The following is a 27496-nucleotide window of genomic DNA, read 5'->3' as shown; positions in this document are numbered from 1 at the left end:
AGCAAAATTATGAAAACATATTTCTCATTAGAGTACTTGGAATGTTCTCCATAGAACTGATCCCAATCAATAAACAGAAATTCTTTCTGTAATGAATAGGGCTGTTGTACTATAGTATATATTTTACTTGTACATAAAATTTACAATTAAATTATTACTCCTTTAGTTACTAAAATAGCCTAATCAACTCTCACTCATAAAAACATGAAAAATCAGACTAAAATCACAACAGATTAGCCTAAGTTATAATAGTATAACTTGCAGCTTTATAGCTATGTACCTTTAGCCTCACAAACTATTATATCTAACAACTGAGCCAATTTGGGCCCTCTATACTAAATTCAACTTTACAACTATTTTTAAAATAATCTGTAATTTGGAGTATATTGCTGCAATGGTTAATGAGAGGGAACCAGTTAGAGAAAATATCCCAATTTTTAAAAATGGATATATTTTAGAACTTCTCTGAGACATCATAATATTTAAATAGAACAGACATAATTTTAAGGGCAAAACAAAAGAGATTGTTTTTGTTTTTAGCTGGCCAGAAAAATTCCAAAATATAACTGTCCAAAATGATGCCAAAGAAAAGAGAAAATGTGACAGGCTATATAGGTAGATATTTTGATAAGTTCATCCTCTTTTAATAGGCCAAGTTCAGTTTACAATGATAAATGTAATGGTTTACTTTGGGGAGAGGGGTTGGATTCTTATGTTTTTATTATTTCTTACTGTGTTGCTAAGATTATTATAAAACACTAGGGGAGATATGAAACTGTACTCAATGAAAATAATTTTGAAATAAAGCACTAGAAAATAATAAGAGATTAATACAAAAGAAGTTAACTTATGGATCATATGAAACTTCATGCTCACTAAACTGTATACCTTGTTGAAAATTTCCTTAGCAACAATTCCTCACAGACCTTCACGGGGCTCATCAGAGTAAACATTGAGAACTAAGGCTAATCAAGCACTAAATCTAGAGGTTTAGTATCGCCCTTTCTATAAGTTCCAACAAACTATAAGATGAACAACAGAAGTAACCTATATCTAGAAACCAGATGCTCTACAATATTTGGGGGGCACTTTGAAAGATGTGTCTTTTAAGTGTCAGTAAATAAACATAGGTTTCCATCTCAGCTAGCTCAAAACAGCTCTTAGCATCTCTACAATCCCTATCTCCAATCAATTTTTACTTATCAAATTTTATTTTTAGATTTTTTTCTTAAATGTGGAGGGTTGTTTTTAAAATGCCAGTGAAAAGAGATATTTTCATGGAGCCTAGCTCTGTGCCAGACACTAAAATATATTCATATATTCATTCATATTATCAAACTAAAACATGAAGTATGAAAATAAATGTAGCAAATGCAATTTAGAGTCACTGCTGTTTATTATTTTAGTATTAAGTTTCATGTCTGTTACAACCTTTCATCATTTCTGATTGTTCTTTCTCATTCATCTTGAATAATTTCACTACTTGCAAATTTACAATTTAAAATTCCTGTTTTGATTCATAATCCAATAAAATATGATTTGCTTCAATTTACTGTAAAGATACCTATCTGAAGAGGCTTAGTGCAGCTCTTTTTTATATTACTAAGTACAAAATATACATTAAATGTTCATTGATATGCAGCAGTAAATGAAGCCAAGACCCACGTTAACATACACTGTAGATGAGCTGTTGAAATGAAAAAATAGATATTTAATACTGATATCATCACCTTCATGATATAAAAAGATATTTGTGTGTTCTGGATAGATTCATGTATTACTCTTTCTGAGGCCCCTCCACCCACCACATCTAGTACCTCAACTTTATCACCTACAGTCACTACAGATAATAGCCAGGTGGCTGAAAGCTGGGGATATTGTATAATGATTCTGAAAGAAAGGACTCCTATGCCGAGCTCCCAGGTTCAATCCCCAGTACCACATGAGCTGAGCAGTGCTCTGGTAAACACACACACACACACACACACACACACACATTAAGGAGGTTCCACTGTGCACCTAGAGTCCTAAGGAAATGTTACTGAATAGAGTGTAGGCTTCTGAGCTACAAATTTACACAGGCTACAAATTTATCACTTCCTTCATTCACTGCTTCTAAGTCCTGTGTGCTGGCATACCACAAGTGATGCCTCACTTCTAGTCTCCTCAGGACAATGAGAGCAGTCCCTAAAATTCATTATGAGCATGCTACCTTTTAGTCCTTTTTATGATCAATTTTCAAACCAACAAATTAAGAAAAGCATAAAAGATGCCAGCACCACTAGAATAAGTCAGACCTCTGCCTTAGGCCTATCCCTTTGTCCCTCTACTCCCTGAAGAAGGTCCATTTTCCAGACTCTTCTTTGAGTCAGAATGAGTGTTTTGCTATCCCAAATGCCCATAGGAAGGGAGCTAATCACCACAGCATCTACTGAAAGGCTTTAGTGCAAAGTAGGAGACACAGTCAAAGACAGCTTTTAGTGACCAGCAGCTGCATTCCTAAGACCTATCTGAGTATAATAACATTCAACAATATTGTTGCCAATATATCCCTATGAATAAAACCTATTTGAGGTATTAATCTTGGAGATGATATTGATGGGCATTGCTATAGTCATGTGAGTTTGAGGAAAGGAGTCACTGTTCACTAAGGCCTATCTAAAAGGTTATCATACACACTGAGGAATGAATATGGGTGATGTTTAAAAAGTCATTTAAAATAATTGAGTTTGATAGCTTGATTTCTAGTTTGTGTTGCAACACTTATGAAAGTCTTTGTCTGCATAAGAGAATCTGTTTTTTTATAAAATAAAGTGGGAAGAGGGGCCAGGGAGTGGTGCACCTTGTTGAGCACGCACATTACCATTCACGAGGACCTGGGTTCAAGCACCAAAGTCCCAGCTCAAACCCCTGCACCACCATAAGCTGAGCTCTGAGGAAAAAAATGTAGATATGAGATCAATAAGTATTAGTAGTAATTATCTTAAAGACTTTAACTTGTAGTCAAGAAAAAATTGGTAGTGTTTTCATTATATGTATATAACTAGTAATATCAATACAAAGAGTTTCATAGTTGCAGACAACCTTGTTAAAAACTATATATATATATACCTCATAGTTTTATAGAATTAAAATATAATGCTGATAGATAGTTCATCATATAAATGTAATGATCTTATACTGATTTACATATGTGTTTAAAAGTCTTAAATGTTGTAGTTTAGAGTACATATTACATTTATCTTTTATTTTGACATTAACTTTAATGCAATTGTCTAGATTTAACCTTTATTTGTATTTATAAAATGGAAACACTAGCAAGACCACTGACTAAGAGGGGTACAATTCCCACCACCAGAATTCTGTATCCCATTCCCTCCCTGATAACTTTCCTATTCTTTAACCCTCTGAGAGTATGAACCCAAGGTTATTATGGATTTAATTTCTATGTACCTGCATTAGTGTTCCATTAGGAGTACAGTTACTTTTTCATTGTATTAAAGTAGATCTTGAAAAAGAACATCTTATAGTTCTCTGGTATTGAAGATTTTGGTGGTTATTTGTTCTCTTGTCTGCCCATTTGTTTGTGAATAAACAAAAATTGAATTCTCACAGGACAAGGAAAACATCTAATGTTTTCTTAAGTATTTAATCTCTGAAACTTACACTACAAATAATAATGTCCTTGGAGCTAAAACAGTTCATTTAGTTGATGAATTTTTATTTAAATGAAACCTTTGCCTAAAAATAAGTTTACAAACTAGTAAATAGACAAAGAGATTAAAGGAATTTGACAGAATATTAATAGTTCCTGGAGCAGAGAGCAAGGGCTTGTTGAGTACTTTGGGGAGGTGGGGACATGCTTGAGAAAGGCTTTCTCAATGAGATGGATTAATTACGTTCTAAAAGACAACATGAAATGGGAGTATGACAGTACCTTGAAATGAGATAGGAGAAGGGAAGATAAAACTTGAGCATAGAGGATGGCAGGGTATGTCTCAAGATGAAATTCATCAGAACAGTGAGAAGCAGTGAAGAGCCAAATCGTTATACAGGTTAATTTGAAATTCAGGGCAGTTTTTAAAGACTAATAAAGGATGAAGGGAAGCAAGACAGACCTATTAAGTAAAAAGCCTGGAAATATTGAATGTGTGTAAAGACAGCAGATGGGGAGGGAAGATGGACTAGAAGCAGAAGGCTAGTTGTGTTTTAGCAAGAGATATATGCTCGTTTGGTACCTAATAGACACTATATTCGTTAAAATTCTGCATCATTATCTCCACATGTACTGACATCCATTGTTTACAGAGTCACTGTTAACTATGCTAGTTTACAAGGTGGTTTACATATCTTGTTCCTATATATAATCCTTTAACAAAACCAGGAGTATGCTTTTACACTGTTTTGCAAATAGGAAAATTAAAACATTAGAGGTTAAATGGCATGACATTGCTTTAGGTCAAAGAGAACAAATGATGGAGCCATATTCGAAAATATATTTAGCTGATTCAGGAGAGCTTAGACTCCAACTAAGACATTTATGCTTTAAAATAGGGATTGCAAAGTGGTGAGGAGAGCACCTAAATCAGCCTGGGGACCTATTTTGTTCAGCCTATACAGTGTGTTTTCAGAAAATCTGACTGTGCATTTTGATAGAGGGAACAGTTAACTGGCATCACCATGCATCATTGCCTTAAACCATCTTGACATTTAAGATTTAAGTTTGTAGTTTAAGATTACAGATTAAGCATTCCTGCTACTTAATATATATTTACACACATACATTTTAGGTTATCATATTTGTCACTAGTACAAATGTAAGAACATTTATTTGTGCTGAAGAAGGCAAAGAAAAAATACTTGGGAATAATCCAACTTTAAAAAAAAGTATTCAAAGACCTCCATTTTAGAAGTTTGAGGTAAAAAATTCCCCCAAATTCCTTCTTTTACACCTTCACATACAACCACAGGGATTGGGAATCCCTGTCCATATGCTTCTGCCAACTAATTAATTGCTCATTAATACATCAACTTAGGTATTAATTTGTTGACAGACAGATACACTCAAGAAATAGACTGTGAATGCTATCCCAGTGGTCCTACCTACACTGAAACATAAGGGAAACCATAATCACAGTGAATTTAGTGTCACATTTCTTATCTCAAATATGTATTTCCAGCTACTGTGATAATTTTTCATTGACATTCTACTGTGACTATATTGCTTCTAGCCTATTTTATGAAACTGAATTTCTTACATAAAATACTTAATATACTTCAGAATAAGAGCATTTGAAGGAAAATGGCATTTTAAATTCATTTTTATGCTTCTCATAAGCTGGCAAACCAACTGATACTCAAATATCTGTAAACTTGTTTGATTTTTCAAAAAAGTTGCAATAAATCTATTGAGAATGGCTGAAAATTCAGATGATTTTAATACAAAAGTAATCTCAGGTTTTCAGCATATAAGAATTTTGTAAAGGATTTATTAAATTCCTCTAAATGTTATGATAATAAAAACTCACAAATAATATTAGTATCCTAAACACAGTAGCCTGTTTGGTTTAAATTTTGCTACATTGTTTCATTAGATTAATCAACAGTGTTTTAGTTATTTCATTTCAAAAGTCCCAGTAGGACAATCATGTTTGTTTTGACAACTATAAGTTTTCCATTTCTATTAGCTCAAACAAAAGCTACCTGAACTCAGTACAAACCCCCCAAAACCTTTCTGTGAGAATATAGCTTATATTAAATAGTATTTTTCAGTTTTTGATTATTTATTTATTTTCCCTTTTTTTGCCCTTGTTTTTTATTGTTGTTGTAGTTATTATTGTTATTGATGTCATCGTTGTTAGACAGGACAGAGAGGAGGAGAGAAAGACACCTGCAGACCTGCTTCACTGCCTGTGAAGCACCGCCCCTGCAGGTGGGGAGCCAGGGGCTCGAACCAGGATCCTTACACCGGTTAGTTTTGGATTTTAAGGAGACAAAGGGTTTACCTTGCACTAGTTCTTTAAAGCCTTCCCTATTACAAATATGTATATCCGTGGGAGATTGCAATGGAGATATGCAAACACAGAGAAGAACAATTAAAAGACTTGGAGAGCAGCTAAATGGGGTTGTTGAGTAACGATGTTAAAGTTACTGATACCTAGGAACCCATGCATTCATAGAATGAAGGGAGTTAAAGTGAGAAAGAGCCAATATAAAATGAATACACATTCTAGTACATGTAACATATAAAAACTAAAAACGGCAATGCCTGTGTTCATCACCAGGGTATGATTTACACAATTATTGAAGGCAGGTTAAGCACTCTTTGCAAGGTCTATCTCTACATCTAGTGCTGAAGTTCACAGGCAGACAGTCAAGAAGGGAAAACAATTCACAGGACAGAATAACCTGAGCACTAGTTGGGCTTTCAACCCATAGGCAGTCAGGTAGAGAGATCATAAGGAAGCTTAAACTCTGCTAGCAGAGACTGAAGCTCAGGTTGGTTCTTATTACCTCTAACCTTACCAATAAGGATAATATCGAACATCTGGCCCAGGAGGCAGAGGCATATAAAGGTGATTTGTGGGGTGGGGGGAGGAGAACAATTTCAGGTCCAACTGCTACTGCTACTTCATGTCACTATAAGTGAGCAAGTACCTAAACAGCTGTTGTTATCCTTCTATTATGAGAGGATGTCTTGTATCTGTTCCTAAGTGAACAGATACAAGAAAGTGGAATTCTGGGAAATTCAGTTTAGCAAAGCGAGAGCATTAGGAGGTTATCACGTGTACTCTAAAAACCAGAAAGCTTGGCAAGTGATAGGGAGTCAGGATTATCATTGATTTATGAGCATACTGGCACTTACAGGAAAAAAATGAAGGAAGACATGTAGAAATCAGAGGGTGGAAGTGGCCGGGCAGTGGAAGTCAGGGTAGAGTGCACACCTTACATGTGCAAGGACCCAGGTCCCCACAGGCTGGGGGGAAGTTCCACAAGCAATGGAGCAGTGCTAAAGGTATCTTTCTCCCTATCAAAAAGAAAGGGAAAGGGAAACATTTCTAGCAGGAGTGGTAGATTTGTAGGACAGGTGCCAACCCACAGTGATAACCCTGGAGGCAAAATAATAATAATGGGGACACAACATCAGCTTGTTTCTCCTCACGGTTGTTCCAAGGTTACTGGTAACATACATTCAAAGCATTGGGCTGTCAGAAAAGTCATGACAGTGCTCTGTTTTTCTATACAAAAATGCATGATGACTTCTCTGATAAGATGATTGAGCAATAATGAAATTCACTCAAATAATATTAAAAGGAAAAGTCCACTATTCATTTCTTTCAGGTACTGTTATTTTAAGATGAACCATTTTGATTATAAGAGAGTAATTGAGGGGGTCGGGCGGTAGCACAGTGGGTTAAACGCACATGGCGCAAAGCTCAAGGACCAGTGCAAGGATCCCTGTTTGAGCCACAGGCTGCCTACCTGCAGGGGGGTCTCACAAGCAGTGAAGCAGGTCAGCATCTTTCTGTCTTCCTCTCTTTGTCCTATCTAACAACAGTGACACCAATAACAACAACAATAATAATCAAAACAATGATAAAACAACAAGGGCAACAAAAGGAAAAAATAGTAAACTAAGTAGAAGACAGTGTTGACTTAAATAAAGGAAAGAGCATGATTACTTCTTACACCCTGTCTTTAGCTTCCACCCCCCGAAAGAGTAAATAGTAAATATTGATACAGAATAAGCTTATTTTTATGAAAATCTTAAAAGTGGAGAGTGCAAAGAGGAGAGCTAGTTAAGAATAAACAGGCTCAGTAAACCTGATTTTATACTGTGTGCCCACCTGCAGGGGGAAAGCAATGTTGCAGGTGTCCCTCTCTGGTTCTCTCCTTTGTATTTTTATCTCTATCCAATAAGTAAAAATATATTGTTAGAGATTAATCAGATAAATTAGTATGCTTACTTTTCCAAAATGGAATTAACTTAGGATGCACATCCCAGTAGTAAAACTTGCCATTAATTTATAAGCAGAGTCTATTCCAACAGCAATCACCAAAGGGTTAATGTTGTAAAACATGATCCAAGAGAAACAAATGATCAAAGATAAATGACTTTATTCCTTATCCTGTATTTGTGTGAAAGTTGTGCTTCATTGGAAATAGCAACATGTTATCTATAGTGGTCAAATATATTAGTGTATTCCTACAGTATTCAAGTATGGGAGTTAATATAGGACATAAATTTTTCAAGACATAGGATAATATTTATGGGGAAATATACATCTGAAAAATCATGTGCCTTCCTTAGATAAGAAAGATACATATTTTCAAAAGTGACAACCTTTATTAGATGCTGACAAGTCTCATATGCTACTTTATAATCTCTTATTAAAGACATCTTGAGGGTTATAAACCTTCTGGATCAGTGCCTCCTAAGCCTTGCATAAGGCAGTTATGATTAAAAACCAAGTGACAAATCTCCAAACAGCTCACAGAAGAGTAACCAGTGTGTCTAATAAGATACTGGGTTACTATAAGGACCAGGAGTGAAGGTAACATCATGAGGGGAAATAAGTTATAGAAAGTCAAATTGTCCATACTAAAAGGAAGAAAAAAATTAAGTCTAGCACAGCTTCTGGAGAAATTTCAGGTTTATAGAGAATAGAAGTGCATGGGAAAGGGGATATGATGATACTGAACTTGAGGTTCTATGATCAGCAAACAGGGATAAAAGTTAGAAAAGCAAGATTAGTTTCAAGTGATTATAAATACTCTCATAGCAGTAGAATGAACTATCTTTGACCATAGACTGTAAATGAAAACAGCAGCAAATGTTTTAAGTAGTGAATCGATGAACATTATAAACTTCTGAACTTTTTTCCTAATTAAATCAGTACAAAAAAGTCCCTTTCATTTTGAATTTTAGTTATTAAATGTGCTGTTTTTCCCCTATAGAATGAAGACAGAAAAAAATATATACTGGTATATTTAGGTTTCAAAATTGTCAAACATTTTTACTAAGTCACTATAGAGGGAAAACAAGCAGAGAAAACTGCTGTTTGAAATACGAGCAGTACTTTTAAGTTAATGGTGGCCAACTAAAGCCTTTCTTGATAGGGATGAAGAAAACACAAAACCAGTGAGCTCACTGAACGTTCACTTATGTTTGAAAAGACAAACATGCACGAGCTGTATCATTATGTGCTGTACAACACTAGCCATGTTTTCTTAGACTTAGGAAATTCCCTAAGCTGTATTTCATTAACCTTGAAAGTCACATAAATCTAAAGATTATGGCTTACATTTGGAAAAACACAGACTTTGAAAATATCTAAATATTTAACTCTTCCTTTTAAAATAGATCATGTTATTGGGGAAATGCCGGCTTGCCAGACTGTTGTCACAAGTGTACAACCTCACATCTCCCCACAATAGACAGGGACACCACATCCTGCAACAACTTGTGGACTTCTACCATAGGACAATGGGTTATATCTAGAGATCTTGAGTGGTAGGAAACTTATGAGGAGGGCACTTCATTCAAATATATGCAGTTGAGAAAATGTAATTTGAATTATACTTTTCATTTCAACTGAACCAGTTCACACACAAAAAAGCAAAGCAAATGATCCACTTTAAGTGACAAGCCACTCTGTTTATTGTTTCAATAAAATATATGCTGATACAGGAGCTAACTCACTCAGGTACAACATTTGCATTAACCTGGTGAGGCCCAGCTCCATATGGGAACAATACTAGGGTGGGGGGGGTGTCACGGGTAGGTATTGTAGTGTTCCTCCTTTCTCCCATTGTTTGAAATAATGAAAAAGTGGCCAGGGGTGGCTGTCTAGTGATGGTACCAGGCATGTTCAAGGCCCTGGGTTCATTCCCTGGTACCACAGATATATTCTTTTTTTTTTTTTTTTTTTTTTTTAAATTTTTAATTTAAGAAAGGATTAGTGAACAAAAGCATAAGGTAGGAGGGGTACAACTCCACACAATTCCCACCACCCAATCCCCATAACCCACCCTCTCCCATGATAGCCTTCCCATTCTCTAGCCCTCTGGGAGCATGGACCCAGGGTCGTTGAGGGTTGCAGAAGGTAGAGGGTCTGGCTTCTGTAATTGCTTCCCCGCTGAACATGGGCGTTGACTGGTCGGTCCATACTCCCAGTCTGCCTCTCTCTTTCCCTAGTAAGGTGTGTCTCTGGGGAAGCTGAGCTCCAGGACACATTGGTGGGGTCTTCAATCCAGGGAAGCCTAGCCAGCATCCTGGTGGCATCTGGAACCTGGTGATTGAAAAGAGAGTTAACATACAAAGCCAAACAATTTGTTGAGCAAACATGGATCCCAAGATTGGAATAGTGGAGAGGAAGTGTTGGGGAGGTACTCACTGCAAACTCTAGTGTAATCCTGCTTTCAGGTATATATTTTGCAGTAGTTTATGGATACGTGTGCGCATACGCTCTCTCTCACAGAAACTGGTGTATGTCTAGGTTATGGGACTTTGTTAGAAAGTGAACTACCTGAGATGAAATTAGAGTGTACTATAGAAGGAAAGGTCTCACCCGAGTAATGAAGCTGAAGGGTTGTCATTCCACACGTGAAGTCTCTGGATACACTCTGAGGTGAAGCATGTTGAGATGGCAATCGTTGCTTTGGTTAGGTTGTGATCGACGGATGCAATATTATTTGGTATGGATTGGGAGAAGCATACGGGAAAGTGAGCCCTATCCATGGGTGCCAGGACTGGGGGAAGTAGGGGCTCTATAGTGAAGATGTGAGGTTCCTGCTGTCTTAGGCTTCAAAAAGACAATCAATAGTTAATATTATCATCACATTATTTGTTAATTGGGTTAACTTTGAAAAGTCCCTTTGTTATGGTTTGCTGTACAATACCCAGTATCTTGTATATAGCTGTGCTATTGGAAGCTTCTAATCTACTTGGTCTAGGCTTTTGAGAGAGTCCGCATATCAAATACGTAGCCTATCTATTAAAAAGATTCAGTTTGTCTTTTGAGAACCTTTGAGACATACAATTGATTTCCCCCTCTCATATTAATTAACTACTGATTTATATGTCTACATTTTGCTAGGAGTGTACATAAACACCATTCCCATCACCAAAGGACCGTGACCCATCCCTCCCGCCCATTCCCACCCCCCACTGACCCAGGAAGCTACATGTCTACCCCTCACCACTGGGTTTTTACTTTGGTGCCCTACTTACAATTTGATCAGGTCCTGCTTTTAGTTTCCCTTTCAGATCTTCTAAGTCAGCTTCTGTTGATGAGTGGGATCATCCCATACTCATCTTTAACTTTCTGACTTAGTCCACTTAACATAATTCCTTCTAGCTCTGTCCAAGATGGGTCAGAGAAGGTGAGTTCATTGTTCTTGATAGCTGCATAGTATTCCATTGTGTATATATACCACAGCTTTCTCAGCCATTCATCTGTTGTTGGGCACCTGGGTTGCTTCCAGGTTTTAGCTATTATGAATTGTGCTGCTATGAACATAGGAGTACACACCTCTTTTTGGTTGGGTGTTATGGAGTCCTTGGGGTATAACCCCAGGAGAGGAATTATTGGGTCATATGGAAGGTCCATGTCTAGCCTTCTGAGAGTTTTCCAGACTGCTCTCCACAGAGGCTGTACCAATTTACATTCCCACCAGCAATGTAAAAGGGTTCCTCTGTCCCCACATCCTCTCCAGCATTTGTTGCTGCTGTCCTTTTTGATGTATGCCATTCTTACAGGAGTGAGGTGGTATCTTAGTGTTGTCTTAATTTGCATTTCTCTGACAATCAGTGACCTAGAGCAGTTTTTCATATGTTTGTTAGCCTTTTGGATCTCCTCTGTGGTGAATGTTTTGTTCATTTCCTCTGCCCATTTTTGGATGGGGTCATTTGCTTTTTTGCGGCTAAGTTTGCTGAGCTCTTTATATATTTTGGTGATTAGTTTCTTGTCTGATGTCTGGCATGTGAAGATCTTCTCCCATTCTGTGAGGGGTCTCTCTGTTTAATAGTTTCTTTGGATGTGCAGAAGCTTTTCAATTTGATGTAGTCCCATTGGTTTGTTTCTGCTTTGGTCTTCCTTGCAATTGGGTTTGATTCATCAAAGATATCCTTGAGGTGTAGATGGGAAAGTGTTTTACCAATGTTTTCCTCTAAGTATTTGATTGTTTCTGGTCTGACATCTAGGTCTTTGATCCATTTGGAATTGATTTTTGTTTCTGGTGAGATAAAGTGGTTCAATTTCATTCTTCTGCATGTTTCAACCCAGTTTTCCCAGCACCATTTATTGAAGAGAGCCTCCTTCTTCCATTTAATCCTTTGGGCCCCCTTATCAAAGATTAGATGCCCATAGGTGTTGGGATTTACTTCTGGGCTTTCAATTCTGTTCCACTGGTCTGTGTGCCTATTTTTGTTCCAGTACCATGCTGTTTTGATGATGATGGCTTTATAATATAGTTTAAGGTCTGGGAGTGTGATGCCTCCATTTCTGTTTCTTTTCCTTAGGATGGTTTTGGCAATTCTAGGTGTTTTCAGGTTCCAGATAAATGATTGTAGTGTTTGTTCTATTCTCTTAAAGAAGCTTGGTGGAACTTTGATGGGTATTGCATTGAATTTGTATATGGCTCTGGGGAGAATGTTCATTTTGATGATATTTATTCTTCCAATCCATGAGCATGGGATATCTTTCCATTTCTTGGTATCAGTTTCTATCTCCTTGAGTAGCGACTCATAGTTTTCAGCATACAAGTCTTTCACTTCTTTGGTCAACTTTATTCCTAGGTATTTGATTGATTTTGCTGAAACAGTAAATGGGAGTGATTTCTGGATGTCTTCTTCTTCAGATTTAGTGTTTGCATAAAGAAATGCCACTGATTTTTGTACATTGATTTTGTAGCCTGATACCTTGCTATATTGCCTAACAACTTCCAGTAATTTTCTACTGGATTCTTTAGGTCTTTCTATGTATACTATCATATCATCTGCAAATAGTGAGAGCTTGACTTCTTCCCTTCCAATCTGTATCCCTTTGATTTCTTTCTCTTGCCTGATTGCTATGGCAAGAACTTCCAATACTATGTTGAAGAGTAACGGTGACAGTGGGCAGCCCTGTCTAGTCCCTGATCTGAGGGGGAATGCTTTCAGCTTCTCTCCATTGAGTATGATGTTGGCTGTAGGTTTGCTATATATAGACTCCACTATCTTGAGGAATTTCCCATCTATTCCCATTTTTTGTAGAGTTTTGAGCATGAATGGGTGTTGGATTTTATCAAAGGCTTTCTCTGCATCTATTGAGATAATCATGTGGTTTTTGGCTTTGCTTTTATTGATGTGATGAATGACATTGATTGATTTACGGATGTTGAACCAGCCTTGCATTCCTGGGATGAATCCCACTTGGTCATGATGAACAATCTTTTTGATGTGTTGCTGTATCCGGTTGGCCAAGATCTTGTTTAATATTTTGGCATCTATGTTCATCAGAGATATTGGTCTGTAGTTTTCCTTTTTTGTTCTGTCCCTATCAGCTTTTGGTATCAGGGTGATGTTGGCTTCATAGAAGGTGGAAGGGAGTATTCCTGTTTCTTCAATCTTATGGAATAGCTTAAGAAGTATGGGTATTAACTGTTTCCTGAAAGTTTTGTAGAATTCGTTTGTGAAGCCATCTGGTCCAGGACTTTTGTTGTTGGGGAGATTCTTAATAACGGTTTCAATTTCTTTGTCTGTGATTGGTGCATTTAGATTTTGTAGTTCTTCTTGGTTCAGTTTTGGAAGTGCATAGGTTTCTAGGAATTCTTCCATTTCTTCCAGATTCTCTAGCTTGGTGGCATATAGTTCTTTATAGAAGTTTCGCAGAATTCTCTGGATTTCTGTGGTGTCAGTTGTGATATCTCCTGTATCGTTTACAATTCTATTAATTTGAGTCTTCTCTCTTTTTTGTTTGGTGAGTCTGGCTAGGGGTTTGTCAATTTTGTTTAATCTTTCAAAGAACCAACATTTGGCTTCATTGATCTTTTGTATGGTTCTTTTATTTTCGATGTTGTTTATTTCTGCTCTAACTTTAGTGATTTCTGTCCTTCTGGTTGCTTTAGGGTTCCTTTGTTCCTCTTCCTCTAAGTCCTTGAGGTGTGTAGTAAGTTCGTTCATTTGGGCTTCTTCTTGGTGTTTAATATGTGATTGTATAGCTATAAGTTTCCCTCTCAGTACTGCTTTAGCTGTGTCCCAAATATTTTGATAGGTTGTGTCTTCATTTTCATTAGTTTCCAGGAACATTTGAATTTCCTGTTTGAGTGAGTGTCTGACCCAGTGGTTCTTAAGGAGCATGTTGTTTAGTTTCCAAATTCTATGTCTTTTAATAATTTTCCGTTTGTTGTTAAAAGTTAGTTTTACTCCACTGTGGTCTGAGAAGATACTTGGGATGATTTCAATGCTCTTGAATTTATTGATGCTGTCTTTGTGGCCTAACATGTGGTCTATCCTTGAGTATGTGTTGTGTGGATTTGAAAAGAAGGTGTATTCCAGTTTTTTGGGGTGGAGGAGTCTGAAAATGTCCAAGAGGTCTAGTCTGTCAATCTCTTCATTCAATTCTCTTGTATCTTTATTGGTTCTCTGCTTTGTTGATCTGTCTAAGTGTGAGAGTGGGGTATTGAAGTCTCCCACTATTATTGTATTACTATTGATGTATTTTTGAAATTCTTTCAATAGGTGTTTAATGTATTTAGATGGTCCCTCGTTGGGTGCATAGATGTTAATAATTGTTAAGTCTTCTTGGCTGATTGATCCTCTAATCATTATGTAATGTCCTTGCCTATCTTTTATTACTTTATTTAATTTAAAATCTATCGTGTCTGAGATGAGAATGGCTGTTCCTGCCCTTTTTTGTGGACCGTTAGCCTGTATGATAGTTTTCCATCCTTTCACTTTAAGTCTGTGTTTATCTTGTTGTGACAGATGGGATTCTTGCAAGCAGCATATGGTTGGGTTATGTTTTCTGATCCATCCCCCCACCCTGTGCCTTTTGATGGGTGAGTTTAAGCCATTGACATTTACTGATATTATGGATTTAATGTATTGTAGTGCCATTGTTCTAAAAAACAATTTGTTTACTCTGATATATTACAAGTATTATAGTGATGTTCTTGTTTATAAGAGGTCTTTTAGTACCTCTTTCAGGGCCGGCTTGGTGATAGTTGCCTCCTTTAACTGTTGTTTGTCTAAGAAGGTTTTGATCCCTCCATCTAGCTTGAATGAAAGTCTAGCAGGATATATAATCCTTGGTTGAAACCCTTTTTCATTCAGGGCTCGATAGATATCTTGCCACTCCCTTCTGGCTTTTAGAGTTTGAGTTGAAAAATCTGCAGAAAGTCTTATGGGTTTTCCCCTGTATGTGACTTTTTGTTTCTCTCTTGCAGCCTTTAGGATCCTTTCTTTATCCTTACTTCTTCTCATTGTGACTATGATGTGTCTTGGTGTTTTCAGGTCTGGGTTGATTCTGTTTGGTACTCTCTGGGCCTCTTGCACCTTGATATCCTTTCTGTTATTCAGGTCTGGGAAATTTTCTTGTATTATTTCCTCTAGGATGTTTGCTTCCCCTTCCTCTCTTTCTTCCTCTGGCAGGCCAATTATACGAATGTTACTTCTTTTGAGATCATCCCATATGTCTCTGTTGTTGTTTTCAGTGTCTCTCAATCTCTTTTTAAGCTCTTTCACCTCTTTCTTAGTTTTCTCTAACTCATCCTCTGTCTGACTAATTCTGTTTTCTGCTTCTGTTAGTCTGCTTTCCCTTGCCTCAGCTTCTTTCTTCATTACAGCTATTTCAGCTTTCAGTTCTCTAATTGTCTCAAGATAATCGGTATTTTCCTTGGGGGTCTCAACTGTTGTTTCCCTAATACTGCCATTTCTTTCCTCCAATGTTGTTTTCATTTCTGTGATTAATAAGTTTATTATTGCTTGCATACTTTTCTTATCTATGGTTACTTCTGACTGATTTGTGGTTTCTTCTGGGCTCTTGTCTTCATTCATTGGGGTAGCAGTTTTGTTTGTTTTTAATCTACCCATTTTTTTTTAATTTATGTGTTTCTCTCTCTTTTTTTTTTTTTTTTTAATGCTCTGTTGTTCCTCAGTTGTTGTGTTTTGAGCACAAGTAACACTGTACTAAATACCTTTATGACAATTGCACTCACCAACCTCCGGAATAACCGTAGCAATTGAAGTAAGTATTGAAGGAGTTTAATCGTTACCAGTTAGCCAAACATTTTCTCCAGTCCGTGAAAAAATAGTAACCAAATCCCAGTGAAGAAAGAGAAAAGGAAGAGAGGATAGCAAGAATAGACAGTTATGCAAATCTACTATCCAGTGTATATTCTAAGGGTAACAAGAGTGTAAAGGGAACTAGAGCAGAGATACACACATAGAGAGTCCACTCTGGGTCAGATTTCTTCCCCAAAGTAATTCACAAATTCAGAAAGGCAAAGAAGAAAGAAGTGTATGACAAGATTAAAAAAAAAAAAAAAAAAGAGAGATAGAGAGAGATAAGAGAGAGAAAAGGGAGAAGATAAGAAGTAGAGTTGTAATTAAAGAGCAGTGCGAGGAACTTCCCAAATGTGTATCAGTGAATTAAAAAAAAAAAAAAAAAAAAAGGAAAGAGGAAAAAAAAAAAAAAAAAAAAACCCTGTTTGGTGGTATGGGGTATCCTGCTAGTAGCTGGTCCCAGGCACTGCTTATGGGGGCGGGGGGCGGCGTGAAGGATGTATGCTTGAAAATTAAAAGGAAGAAAAAAGAATTTTTTCCCCTACTCTAATTCTTAACCCAAATTAAGTTATAGAAACATCCTTGGTATGACCGTTATGGCCCCTTATTGGCTGGCTTGCTAAAGGCAGAAAATCCTATTGTTTACACGAGATGTGTCCGGAGCTCAAAGGCTAGCCGCTTCTGCTTCTCCGGGCGCCATCTTCCGGGAAACCCCGCCCTCCAGACTTTTTTAAAGGATTTCTCAAAAATGAAAACTAGCTCCAAGTCCTTTGATCCAATGAGAGCTATACTCAAGAAGTCTTTGGATCCACCCTCAGGGTCGCGGTGGACCCTAGCGACTCCCAAGAGGCAGCCCCCGAGCTAAAGTGCTCTCTCCGGGTCCTCTGCCCGCCGCGCTCTGCAACTGGCGGCGGAGGAGCGGCCTTCCCGGGCGGGCGGAGGACAATGCCCGGCGCACTCGCCTTGCCTGGCGCCGCCTGGGAATTCTGGAGCCCCGCTAGTCCGTGTCCCCTTTGCTCTAATTGTTAACCCAAATTAAACTGTAATCACTTCTTTGGTGCTCCCCCCTTGTTGACTGGCCTGCTAAAGGCAGAAAATCCTACCTTTGCCGACGATGCTATCAGAGCACTCGCTGTTAGCGACTTCTCAGGCCGTCGCCATCTTACCTCCCACAGATATATTCTTTACTGTATCACTTCTAAATTTAGCAAGATGTAAAGGTGAGCAGGAAGATAGCATAATGGTTGTGCAAAAGACTTTCATGCCTCAGGCTCTAAAGGCACCACCGTAAACCCTAGCAGTGCAGTACTCTGGGGAACAAAAAGAAACAAGGAGATGCTTTACAGTTTTCCTCTAATTCTGAGTCCTTCGGTTGGTAAGATAGCCTACATGCATACTGTGCTGGCTTTGTCTTGGGGACAACCCAGATGCAGGTCAACCCCCCATTGTGCTAAGGGAAGCTTCAGTGCTGTGGTGTCTTTGTCTCTCAGAAAAAGTTGGTGTGGAGTTGTACCCCTCCTACCCTATGGTTTTGTTAATTTATCCTTTCTTAAATAAAAAATAAATTTAAAAAAAAGTTGGTCTGGAGCAGTGAAACTGCTGCAGTAACAACCAAATAAAAATCACTTCATACTTTGCTTCTCAAAGTGTTGTTGAATTTTTCTATTTCTGCATTTCACATAAGATAGTGAGGGAAGTTATCCTATTAACAAGAGGTAAATTTGGATCTTGTCTATATCATTAAGCAAATCAAAGTAGTTAGTATACTATCATGATTTTTATCATTCAGAGTCCTAGGTCCATTATATCATTCTATACCTGCATTTTATCTCCATATCAATGACAGACACCAACCAGTTAGATGTAGACACATCTACATCTAACTTTCCATACTACAAAAGAGGGAAAAAGTCCAGGGCTTTGTCATAATGAGGAAAACCAGGAAAGTGCATTATCACTTCTACACACATATGTTCATATCTACTTGTAAGAAAATCTATTCTGTAGATGGTAGCCATGTACTTTACTGAAACATTGGGAATTATGTTACTAAGAAGGATAGCACACTGAAATATATAGTGGTCTCTGCCTTAATATGTATTGACTGGGGTTTAGAGATGACAGAAGTACCAAAAAGATGAAGGCAATGTGTATGGATAGCGTTTGTTGACCACAAATGATTTTTTTTTTGTATTGTGATGGCTGATTTAAATAGTTGGAGACTGAAAAAGTGAATTTCACCTTAAGATCTGAGACAATGGAAGGATTTCTTCACCATAAAAATTTAAATGAGAGATTTAGTACAGTGATTTAATTCACTGAGGAAATTTTTATTTCTAGGATTCTTGTTATGGGTAAAGATCCACCTCTCCCCAAGATAGATGTCTATATACCTTATCCTCCACCAAGATGCAATCACAAAATTTTGAAAACAGTAAGGCTTCTTCAATAAAAATCCAAAAAATGTCTACACCACCAAAAAGCAAGTCTACTTTGCATATGTCTTAAAACATTTTTGAAGTGAATCAAATTTTTAGTAGTTATGTCTTTTGCCAGAAGCAAAAACCAAGTTGCATTTTTCATTTACACTTCAACTGAGGAATAAAATTGGCCTTTCTCAGGCAGTACCAGATGTTAGCTGATGCTTCCCTTCAGACTGGTATTCACTGGTTGTTCTGTATAGCATACACTTCTTTTTTATATATATTTACTTATTTTCCCTTTTGTTGCCCTTGTTTTTTATTGTTGTTGTTATTGAAGTTGTCATTGTTGGATGGGACAGAGAGAAATGGGGAAGACAGAGGGGGAGAGAAAGATAGACACCTGCGGACCTGCTTCACTACCTGTGAAGCGATGCCCCTGCAGGTGGGGAGCCGGGGGCTTGAACTGGAATCCTTGCGCTTTGCACTACATGCACTTAACCTGCTGCACTACTGCCTGACTCCCCATAAACTCTTCTATCACATGTATAGAGGACAATCCTCAAGAACTACAGCTTGGCTCATTACAATAATCTTTCAACCATCCAAACACAATGTATTACTAACAGTGCCCTTTCCTTCAAGCATGTAAGATTCCTCTCCATTCTGTAGTGGTTCTGCTAGGCCTCTCAGCTTCTCCTCAGTGAGAGAGATTTCCCAACAAGATGTTCACATAACAGGAAGCTACTCTCAGTCTCATGAAAGCCATAATTTAGTCTAACTTGATGCAACAACCACAGTCATCACTTATAAAGGACTTTAAATCCCATAATAATTGTAGTAATTGCTAGTGATTAGTGAGCATTCACTCACCAAGGGTACTATAGATGTCTATTAACTTAATTAACTCCAAGTTATTTGTAGTTACTTAAGTCCTCTTACAATCTATTGGTTAGCCAAGTAAATTTGCTTTGTTCTTAAAAGCTACACCAGGGCTGGGGAGATAGCTTAATGGTTATGCAAAAAGGTTTTCATGCCTGAGGCACCAAAGGTCTCTGTTTCAAATCCCTATACCACCATAAGCCTCAACTGAGAAGAGTTCTGGTAAAAATAAACATCTAAATCTAAGAGTGCTATTCAATATAAAAAGCTACAGAGGTGGTAAAAATACTATAAAACATTTCCATAAATAAATTAGATGCTGCAACTAAATCACAGTTAGTAAATTTTAAAGTGGCTATATTGGCTCTCTGTGGTTTTGTTCACTTCAGATTTGAGCAAATTTGATGTTACATACCCCAGGGGTAACATCCTTAATTATCAGCACACTGTAACTTTTTTTTTTAATTTTAGTTTTCCTTCCATATAAATTATTTATTTAAAAAATAAATATAAGATATTGTCACATAAATACAATTCCTTATCTGCCACAAAGGGTGTCTGCATATTTGAAGGACTCATGTTAAGTGAGATAAGCCAGGAGGATGAATACTGAATGATCTCACTTACATGTAGAACCTAAGAAACAAGGAAAGAAAGGGTAAACCAAACTGTGGCCCAAGTGTGGTTGCAAAGCCATTCCTTTTACTTGTGGAATTCTTTGATAAATCTCAAATTTCCAAAGAACTATCTATAGTTAGATGTTAGCAAGTATTACATTTCACAGATCCTGACACTTATTCACATAAAACGACTTAAAGAGATTTCTGACATTTTGTTTGTTTTGTTACTGCTGAGGATTCACTGCTCCCGGCTAGCTTTCTTTCTGATAGAAAGAGGGAAAGACACTTCTGCCCATGCCCACTGTGGTAGGGAGCAGGCTTCCACCTGGGTCTACTGCTTGGCAAAGCAGGCATACTTCCAGGTGAGACATCTTAATGACACCCTGAAAGAGATACTTTCCGTGGGAAAAGAAAGCTTTCTGAAAGGAGAGTCATTCAATGTAATTAGTTGAAAAACGTGTGTTCTGTAAGCCATTTTGTATTTGTCTTAAATGGAGTCTTTAGCAAAACATCAATCTTTACCATGACCGGAGAGTAATTTTAATATACATAAGTAATGGTGTAAATGAAATTAAAACCCCCCAAATGATCCCTATTTCCTAATTCTAATAAGTAAGACCTCTGAACGCTGGTGCTTTTTAATAACTGGAGAAATTTTCTTTTAATTAAAGAGCTTTTGTTTTCCCTGTAAGTTAGAGTGTCCTCTAGTGGGGAGAAACTGCTCTCAGTTCTCATTTTGAGAACTGGTCAAATGACACTAAATAACAAGTGTCCCTATTCAGACTGAAATCCACTAGTTGAAGAGAAAATGTATTCTTTTTCCTCTAATGCCCCTTCACATCCTGGCCTACTTGAAAAGCTGCTGTGTGACAAGCATTGTTCTCCTTTTAGCTAGCAAATGATTTTTTTATGATCAATTTTAGAGTGCTTCCTTCTGAACCTGGTAAGATTGAGCTGACGGTGCACCTTTCTGCCAAAAAGGTGGCAGAAACATTTAGTGCAATTTACTATAGCTTTTACAGATATCAAATTGAGACAGCAAGAATACCATTATCTTCAGAACTCCAGCCCTAGTTGACTTGATAATTTTTGTTGTGTGCAACTCCCTAGGCCATAACTTACATGTTTCTATTATTTGAAGGGAAAGATATGAAATTGAGAGGAAAATTCACGTATGTCTCTGTTACTTGTAGGATTCGAATGCTAATTTCCTATATTTTTGGTTAAGTATATAAATATTATTAGTGCTGTCATTTAGGTGTAAGAGATGAGACTTGGAGATGAATTTTCAATATCTAAATGGACGAAGATAAAGAACCACTGTGCTTTGACTCTCCCGATCACATGCTAGGATTGCCAAATAAGAAATTGAACAGTTTCTTTAGATAAGCTCATACTGGATGAAAATATTAAAATCATATTGCTCATTCTTATGCTTTAAAGCTAAAGAGACAGGAATTGTATTCATGTTAACAAAATAATTTCACAAAATATTACTCTCAGAGATACAAAAATAACACGTTAAAGAAATTTTTGCTCATAAGATATGACAGGGCCAGACAGATGCTATAACCAGTTCAAATGTAGAATCAATGGAGTAGGGCACCAAATAAAAAGCCCTAGGTGGAGGGTGAGGGTGAATGCTCAGCTTCATGGGCCGGGGGGATGGGACATAGTCTTTTAGTGGTGGGCAAAGGTGGGCGCAAGGAATCACATCATTGCAAGACTGGCCAGCTCCTCATGGGGCGCGAGCGCTTCCACACTACGATCATCCTCTCTGGCATTATGCTATTCCACTGCAGAATACTGTGCCCCAGTATGGTTCCGTAGCCCCCATGTCCACTTGGTCAGTTCCAAATTATATTCCTCCATAAGGATAATTTCTGGAACCATCCGTTCCACCCCGGTTCCATGACTGCCAGTTCTTAGCAACATCGCCCCGCCAGATATTCGTCGGGATGCGGCATCATCTAAGTTCATTTCCCACGTCTACGCTCAACCGGACCTGCCAATATACGCGGATATCTTCGCCCACCCTGTCCAACGCTTGACGTCTCGTCACCCAATCTGGTCCCCTGTGCTTACACTGAACTTCTCTGTTCCAGTCTCTTGGAAACAGAGTTGGCAGTCAGCTGAGGTAAAGAACAAACACCTCATCACAGACCCCTGCAAGCGTCCACCCGGCTTTGACCTAGCACGTTATGATTGGGCCCTCCTCAATCGCTATCGAACAGGCCATGGCCGGTGCGCCGCTATGTTCCATCGCTGGGGAGCCAGAGACGACCCGAACTGCCCCTGCGGCTCCAGACAGACTATGACCCACATAGTCAACGACTGCCACCTCTCCAGATTCAAAGGAGGTCTCGAAACTTTACATCAGGCTCAACCTGATGCTGTTGACTGGCTACAGAAGAAGGGCAAACGCTAGAAGAAGAAGTGGTGGGAATGGTGTTTATGTGCACTCCTATCAATTTGCAGTCATATAAATCACTATTTAATATGAGGGGAATATTTGATTGAATATCTCAAACTTAAAAAAAATGTAGAATCAAAACAGAAGATTTATTTGAAGGAAAGGGATTTGGGGTGAATTCCAGGTGGAGACAATTCTTTATTTTTATTTTGCCACCACGGTTAATAATACCGCTGGGATGCATGTGCCTGCGTGACTGCACTGCTCCTGGCAGCCTTAGAGGGGGAGACAACCCAGTGCTGCACGACTTATAAAACTCGTCTCCCACCCCCATTCTCCCATGTGGTTGCCTGGAATTGGAACCCAGATTCCCACACATTGTAACTTAAGCCCACTGCTAGGTGAGATAACTCCTGGTCCCTGTGACAACAAAACAGATGTTTCCCTGGGTCAGGGCTAGGAGAGGAGGTGCTAGAACAAAGGATAAATTAAGTCAGTACCAGACAGGAGAGGATTTATCATTTACCTAAGATTTACAAAGAGAAAAAAGAGCCAGAACCTAATAACTCAAAAGGATCTACAGTCGGAAATAATGAACTTTCTACCGAAATGAATGTTTTCCTATCTTCACTTTGAAGTGGACAGTATTTCTGCAGTTTAGATTGAGGCACCAGTGACCCAGCTGTACTTGCTATGAATCCTTTTTCCTCTTCCCCAAATGTCTTTTGATCTTGATGCTTTTGAGTCCCAAATCTACTTTAAACAAAATCCAAGTAAGAAGAAAGTGTTCCATACAGTTAATTGCAACCACTTAGATGCAAATCACCTGAGAGAGCTTGTTTAAAATCCCTGCAGCTCTCCAGACTTGCTGAGTCAAATCTGATAAGGGGTGGGCTTTGACAATCAGTTTGAGATTTCCTGGGTTAAGTAAGAACAGATAATAACAACTGAAACCATACTTATCTAAATTAAATAAAACTGTAGAAGACGTGAGTATAATGTTAAGATAGTATTAAAGTTTGTGGAAATATGCAAGCATAAACAAGGTTAATAGTTATCTTAGGAGTTGCAATACTAATGTCCTTTCCTTATAGTTTCTTCCGAATTCTGGCTGGGATTAATTTTCAAGTTTCAAGGATATCAAGGATATTAATTTAATAATGATCTTCCCAAGCTCTACGCTAACTGTTCTGAGTTGTTTTTCCTTTTTAATTGAAAATATACCCATACACTCATTAGACAACGAATACAATATATGATAATTCTGTTTCAATTTTCTTTATACTGTTTTCTACTCTACCAAAATTTTACTAATTATGTATTCAACTCTTGTGTATCTTGAATGTACTTATTATTTCTAAGTTCCAATTCTAATAAATGACATATACTAGAAACTAACAAAAAAAACCATTTCTCCTAGATTGCGTCTTTTGTTATAATATTTAACTCTATAGAAGGACTGAGTTTTTATTTTTATATAATTTTATTTGTTCATGAGAGAGAGAGACAGAGAGAGAACCAGATCACTCTGGTACATGTGCTGCCAGGGACTGAACTCATAGCCTCATGCTCGAGAGTCCAATACCTTATCCACTGTACCACCTTCCAGACCACAGTTTTTTATATTATATGAGGCTCAATGTGTGGGGGTGGAGAGGGTGTTGATGCAGGATGGTGGAAAAGGACCTAAGTTGGGGGTGAGAGTGTTCTGTGGACCCTTATCACAGGGAGATGACAAATTGTGTCCATAGTCAATCATACTGTAAACCATTAACCCATCAATGAAGTGAGAACAAAAGTACCAAGAGCAGTGTGTTGGTAACTGTTCTTCATTGATTTTACAAGTATAAAAAGTGGTTGATACTTTGAATTACATTGGCAAGTAACACACTAGAGGTATATGTCAACTTTATTTGTTCACAAATGATGCCTATGATACTTTTTAGATACTAGAGGATTATATTTATATATGTGCTGTTACCAATATAATAGCTATAGATGTGACAGTTCAATTTGTGTTATTACCACTTTATCCTTTGTTTTCTCAAGTACAAAGTCAGTTTGATTTATAACATTTGGCGATTTAATATTCCCTCCAAGACAAATTTCAGACTACTAATATATCTCACTAAACATATAATTAGGTAGAGAAGTGCAGGAGTGGGGCTGGGCTGTGGTGCAGGGGATTAAGTGCTCAAAGATCCTGGTTCGAGCCCTGGGATCCCCACCTCCGGGGGGGGGGGGTCACTTCACTAGCGCTGAAGCAGGTCTTCAGGTATCTTATCTTTCTCTCTGTCCTATCCAGTAAAAATGGGGAAAATGTTACCTGCCAGTATGCCTAAAATAAATGTACACTTAGTTTTAAAACCTATCTATCACTTCTCTCCACAGGCGACTCAGCTAATCTAACCTGCAGAGCTTTCTTTGGGTACAGTGGTGATGTCAGTCCCTTAATTTACTGGATGAAAGGAGAGAAGTTTATTGAAGATCTGGATGAAAATCGAGTTTGGGAGAGTGACATTAGGTAAAATTTTTTTTCTTTTAACTTGTGCAACCAAGATTGACATTTACTTTGTTAGTGAATAGATATTGAAATAAAGGGGAAAAAATTAGGCAATTTACTATTATAATAAAACTATCACAGCACCTAATGGCAAAGAGGCGAAACTCTGTTAAGCAATTGACTATGGACATAATCTGAAACTGTAAACTATCTGCAAATAAATTGGAGAAAGAAGAATTTTGTGTTTATTTTTAAAGAAATATATCATGGGTGAGACAGGCCAAGATACCACAAAACATGGAGAATGAGATATTGTGACTGTTAAAATATCTATTTTTAAATTGTTGGGAGGAAAATATTAACAAGGTACTAAGACTCAGCCAACATAATCTTATTCCCTTTCATAATTTTTACATATTTGAGCCATGAATCAGACTAGAAAACGTTTTTTATCACCTTCTTTTATCTGGCTTAAATATATAGTGGGAATGCTAGAGAATAAATACTAAAAATAGTTAATTTAAGGGCATAATGCTTAATCCTCTTTTTGGAAAATTAACTGACTTATCTAAGGATGTATCACAGTATGACTGAAATTATGATTGGTTACAGATACCTGTTTTTAATCAGAATGTAAATTAGCAATGATACATATAATTAAGTCAACTGAATCAAAATGCTGATGACTTGCAATATTTCCTGATCTAAAGATCACATATTCTGGATACATAGATTTTTATTTTAACCAAGATTCCCCTTTAGAAGCAAGGACTTTTAAAACCTGACCATAGGCCTAAGGGAAAATGTGATATATATTTTGTATTGGGATCTTCCTCTTAGCAACAAATACTTAAGAATATTGCCCTCCAATGGGGGTTCTGAAATGCCCAGGTGGACCTTTCTCCACTATGTAGCAAATGTTGTTTTGGAATGTTTTCCTATCTACAAACTCTTCCTGTTTTACTATAAATTTTGAAATGCTATACTGAAAGGCAATAAACCACCTAATTTCCCTCCTCTCTCTTTTTGCATGTGCTTAGGGCAGGTTATCTAGAAAGGTTTTTTTTTGGTAAATTCTATGTTAAGATTTGTGTAGAAGTAAGTTACCAAGTAAGTGGAGGTGGAAACATCGTGAGCAGGAAAGGGAGCCTTCCTTTGTAATTTTCCAATTGTCTGAAAGATTCTTTAAAAAAAAAGTCAGAATAGAGATTGCAACTGAAATGTCAAAGTAGCTCAGAAATGTACTATTCTGACCTTTGGCCAGCCAACTTAAAGCACATGTGCTATGGACATTTGCACATCAGCCCTAGAGTCATCTTTCTTTTTTTCATGTGTGTATGTCTGTGTGGGATTGTTTTGTTTTATATTTTAGAATTCTTAAGGAGCATCTGGGGGAACAGGAAGTTTCCATCTCATTAATTGTAGACTCTGTAGAAGAAGGAGACTTGGGAAATTACTCCTGTTATGTTGAAAATGGAAATGGACGCCGGCATGCCAGTGTTCTCCTTCACAAGCGTGGTAAGTGTAACCTTCTAAGCTTGGATGGTCAAATCTCTAATGGGAGATGTTTGGAAAGCAAAAATATATTATCTTACTATATACAGTTTTAAGATAGCACAGTGGAGGGGTTGCCATAAATAGAATCATGTTCTGCTTTAATATCAACTATGTAACCTCAAGGACAGCACTGAATTCCCTGAAGTGGGGCGGGGGAGTGTAATATCAATCTTCTGTAGTGTTTGAATGATGAAAAGTCAAATATGGAGAATCTGGCACAGAGAACTATACAGGGAGGTATTTATTATTATGAGAGTAAGTAAAACATTTATAATCTTTAACTTAAAATTAATTTTGTTTATATTATTGGAGCCAGTAACTGGTGGTAAAGAACACACCTTACTATAAATGAGGTCCTCTATTCAATGAATTAAAATGATTGTGCTCTTACTGAAAAAGCTGTTTCTTTAAAATAAGAACTATGTCTGGTAGAATTATTACTGCAGCATTCCTTGACATATATTTACCTGTATAATGTCTTTCCTCGAGTAATAATACATTAATTGTTCACTAGTGAACTATTCAGTTATCATTAATAATTCTACCAAGGAGTGCTATGGACTTAGTGCAGCGTCTGTTATACTGAACTTGATTCCACTATAGCCCCACAATATTACACATGGGATTAAACATCTATATAAACGTAAAGTGAATTGTTTGAAATCAGTGACAATTATAAAATCTGAGCCCTGTCTTCTAGTTTCGGGAACATATGCACTTAGTATTCTTAATCAGCAAATTTACAGTGATTTTTCACTTCAAAGTACACGTTTAATCCTAGACTCTTTGAGGTTGAAGAAGAAAGAGCAAGTTGAAATTTGCTCTGCCTTACTG

General features: G+C 37.4%; 1 protein-coding gene across 1 annotated transcript in view; it reads left to right on the top strand.

Annotated features, from left to right (window-relative positions):
• Nucleotides 1-27496, top strand: part of IL1RAPL1 (interleukin 1 receptor accessory protein like 1) — a 1270353-nt gene that overhangs the window by 1203542 nt on the left and 39315 nt on the right. The window contains exons 7-8 of the mRNA XM_007518830.3: nt 24994-25126; nt 26478-26623. Coding sequence (XP_007518892.1) covers nt 24994-25126; nt 26478-26623 — 279 coding nt within the window. The remainder of the gene's footprint in view (nt 1-24993; nt 25127-26477; nt 26624-27496) is intronic.

The sequence above is a fragment of the Erinaceus europaeus genome, chromosome X (genome assembly GCF_950295315.1).
Source record: "Erinaceus europaeus chromosome X, mEriEur2.1, whole genome shotgun sequence".
Lineage (NCBI taxonomy): Eukaryota > Metazoa > Chordata > Mammalia > Eulipotyphla > Erinaceidae > Erinaceus > Erinaceus europaeus.
Note: the sequence above shows the minus strand (reverse complement) of the source record. Positions and strands in the feature narration are given on the sequence as shown.